The 3,653-nt window shown below is 39.0% G+C and overlaps 1 protein-coding gene across 4 annotated transcripts in view; it reads left to right on the forward strand.

The window, feature by feature from the left end:
- Window positions 1-3,498, forward strand: part of LOC148186779 (uncharacterized) — a 13,106-nt gene extending 9,608 nt beyond the window's left edge. For 2 of the 4 annotated variants that reach the window (XM_088089842.1, XM_088089843.1), the window contains exons 2-3: window positions 919-1,155; window positions 2,443-3,498. In XM_088089842.1, coding sequence (XP_087945968.1) covers window positions 955-1,155; window positions 2,443-3,132 — 891 coding nt within the window. In that variant the 5' untranslated portion in view covers window positions 919-954 and the 3' untranslated portion in view covers window positions 3,133-3,498. Of the gene's footprint in view, window positions 1,156-2,442 lie in introns of all 4 variants that reach the window. The other 2 variants (XM_088089844.1, XM_088089841.1) reach the window with 2 other exon arrangements.
- The last annotated feature ends 155 nt before the right edge of the window (window positions 3,499-3,653 follow it).

A 3,653-nucleotide genomic window follows, 5' to 3' on the forward strand; every position in this document is an offset into this window, starting at 1 on the left:
AAGCAGCATAAGAATATTTATTTATGTATTTATTCAGATGTTTGTTTCTGTTGTATTACATAATTATTTGTGCACATATTTGCATATTTGCATCTGTATTTCTTTGTATTTATTTACATAGTTATTACCATAATTTTTAAATTAATATTTAATTATACATTTATTTCTGTATTTTTTGCACATTATTTTTGTCATGTATATAGTTCTTTTCTTTTCCTTTTTTAATTTCTGTATTTATTTACATAGTTATTACCATTTTTCAAAATCAGTTTTTACCTACACATTTATATCTGTATTTTTTTGCATAATTTCTTTCTTCTTTTTCATACTTTTCACATTTTTCTTTACATTCCTACATTTGTTTTTGTAAACAAAACAGGTGAATTATTTACCAAGTTAATTCTGTGTATATTTGTGTGTGTGTGTGTATGTGTGTGTGTGTGTGTGTGTGTGTGTGCGTGTGTGCGTGTGTGTGTGTGTGTGTGTGTAGCTGCTGTGTTTGTGCCTGCAGCTCTTTGTTAAATGACCGTTGGTGATGCAGACAGGTGAGTTCTCACCTGGGCTGTTTGGTCGGTCTGTGTGTGTGTGTGTGTGTGTGTGAGTCAGAGAGGGAGGAGCAGGAGCAGGTCATGTGACCCAGCTCAGGTAAACCACCTGAACAGGAAGAGACGCTGCCAGTGTACCGACACGAGGAGCATGTGTGTGTTTACCATGAATGTGTGTGTTATGTGTGTGTGTGTCTGACTGTGTGTTCAATGTGTGTTTAGTGTGCACCTTCATCTGTGTGTGTGTGTGTGTGTTTGTTGTGTACCTCCCTGTGTGAGTGTTTGTGTGTGTTTACCCTCCATCATGTCTCAGTCTGATGGGCGACGGCGTTCTTCCGGAGCTGAGCGTGCTGCTTCCTGTTGTCTCCTTCAGGTCTCACTGCCGCTGCGCTGTTGCGTTGCCGTGGCGATGTTCCAGCGCAGAAAGAAAAAGCGCAGACTGCAGATATCGGCGCCGCAGGATTTCCAGCACCGCGTCCACACGTCGTTCGATGCCGCCACCGGGCGCTACGTGGGTCTGCCGCCACAATGGCAGAGCGTCATCGACACGCTGCGGAGGCCACGCCCCCTGGTGGACCCGTCCAGGATCACAGAGGTCCAGCTCGAGAAGGTCAGATCATAACAAAACAAAAAACGCACATTACAAAGTCATTTTAGTCATAAAAAGAAAATGGTCACGATAGTGTAAAAAGTAAAAAGTCACGTTTGTGTAAATGTTATAAGTCACGTTAATTTCAAAACTACAAAGTCACCGTAATATAAAAAGTTCAAAGTAATGTTAGAGTAAAAAGTCAGGTATGTATAAATGTCAAAAGTCCCTGAGTTTAAAAACTAAACAGTCACTTATGTATAAAAAGTAAAAAGTCACTTTAGCCATGCAAGTATAAAAACAAAAAATTAAAAAGTCATGTACGTGGTAAAAGTCACGTGAGCAATAAAAAAGTCACATTTATATAAAAAACACAAAGTCATGTTAGTATAAAATCAAATTATAAAAAGTAGGAAGTGTTCATGAACGGAGAATTAATTCCTAAATGTTTAAATGAAAATACGGAACGTGACATAAAATAATCTATATGATATTATCTAAATAATCTAAATATTTATCTCACAATAAAGAGTCAAGTTTCAGTGAAGTAAGTATATTTATTTTACTGTAAAAATGATTTAGGATAATTTGTTTCATAATGTCTGATCTATTTTAATTCTTATAAAAAAACTTATATTCTGTCAGATTTTTATTTAAAACTCAGATTAAAAACTTTTCATTTAGATGAAGCTGAAATTTAATACACTGAAATATTTAATTCTGAATTTCACTTTAGATTTAGTGAACTCAACATCTGTGTTTAGAGTTATTAAGCAAAAGGATCTGAGCATATCAATGTTTTAACTCTTTGAATACTTTTTTGATAAACACATTTACTACGTTTTATTTCTTTAAACCTATTTATGCTATTACATTTTATTTTACCTATTTTATATTAATTTATTATTTTCTATGTATTAAAAAAAACATTACATTCCTTTACATTTTTATTTTATTTATTTAATCTTGTTTATTTTTAACCTTACTTTATGTAATTTTAATAAACTTATTTTTGTTTCACTTTATTTTTTACATCATTTATTGTATTTTATTTATTATGTTCTATATTGTTTTAATTAATCTGACTTTTTGATATAACTTTATTTATTTTTTAGATTATTTCATTTTATCATTTTCCATTTTCTTTCATTTCACTTTATTTTATTTTTACAAGATTTTATTTTGATGTATTGTTTCTTATGTTATTTTATTTAATTTAACTTTAATTTTTTGTTTAATTTAACTTTATGTCATATGGCTCCCCCAGAGTAAAGAATATGATTACATTTATGAATATTGTGTCTGCAGAGGATTGTTCGGGGCAGTTTTATCGGTCACGGGGACTACATCGCGCAGCTGATCTCCGAGATGAGCCGTCTGTCCGTCTCCAGCTCCAACTCTCTGCGCCGCAGCAGCCCGTCGGCACGGAAACGCGCCCAGTCGCTGGGCCGGCTGGGAGAACTGGCGGAGGACGAGGCGTACCAGTACGAGGAGCTCCAGCGCCGCGGCGACGGCGGGAAGACGGACGGGAGCTCCACCTACTGGCAGGACAGGATCCGACAGGTGCGCGGCGAGAGCGGCAGCCCCAAACTGAACGGAGCTCTGCAGAGAGCCAAGTCCACCTGCGAGGTGGCCACGCCCACCACACCTGTGACGCCTCAGAGGACAGGTGTGAAGGGCTCTGCAGGTGTGAAGGGCTCTACAGGTGTGAAGGGTTCCGCAGGTGTGAAGGGCTACACAGGTGGACAGTATGCCCGCAGTGAGGGGGCGGGGCTAAGACAGAGGCCCTCGTCGTGTCACTACGGAGTGGAGACCAACAGCCGAGCTCACCTGAGAGTGAAACCAGCAGCCAATCACCTGCCGGACCTGCTGTCCTCCTCCACAGAAACTCCCAGAAGGCCGTTCTCCTCCTACGACCTCAAGGTGACGTCAGTTATTTGTTTTGTTTTTGTGTCTTTTAACATTTTTGGGGATTTTTTTTCATTAAACAATTATTAACAATTATGAACAATGAATTTTGTATTTTCTAGAAAATGTTTTTTTTTGGCAGCTGTATTTCTTTAAAATTTGGCCTTTTTGTCTTAAAACATGTTGGATTTTTTTTCTCAAAACTTTTTTTTTTTTAACTTTTTTTTTCTTTAAACATTTTTGTCATTTTTTTCTTTTTGAAAAATGTATTTGAAGATTTTTTTTCTTTCATTTTTGTTCCTGACGGCGCTCTCACGTCTGTTCGCTGCAGCGGGAACCACAAACATCCGCTGGTTCAAAGGTCACAGGATTATCTGACAGCAGATCAATAGACTGATTGACAACTGATTATTGACGACTGATTATTGACGGTGTCCTCTCCTCCCCAGGCGCCCCTCCTCCCCTCCTGCTGCCCCCCCAACAGCACCAGCAGTCCAATCATCGCAGCTCGACCCCACCGCTCACTCCGCCTCCTCCAGCTTCAGCATCGGACACTCCCAGAACGCCGTCCCCCTGACGCAGCCCCGCCTCCCCACGGGCTCCCGGCTCAC

This window comes from Plectropomus leopardus, chromosome 16, assembly GCF_026936395.1.
Source record: "Plectropomus leopardus strain MGB_pleo_1.0 chromosome 16, ASM2693639v1, whole genome shotgun sequence".
Lineage (NCBI taxonomy): Eukaryota > Metazoa > Chordata > Actinopteri > Perciformes > Serranidae > Plectropomus > Plectropomus leopardus.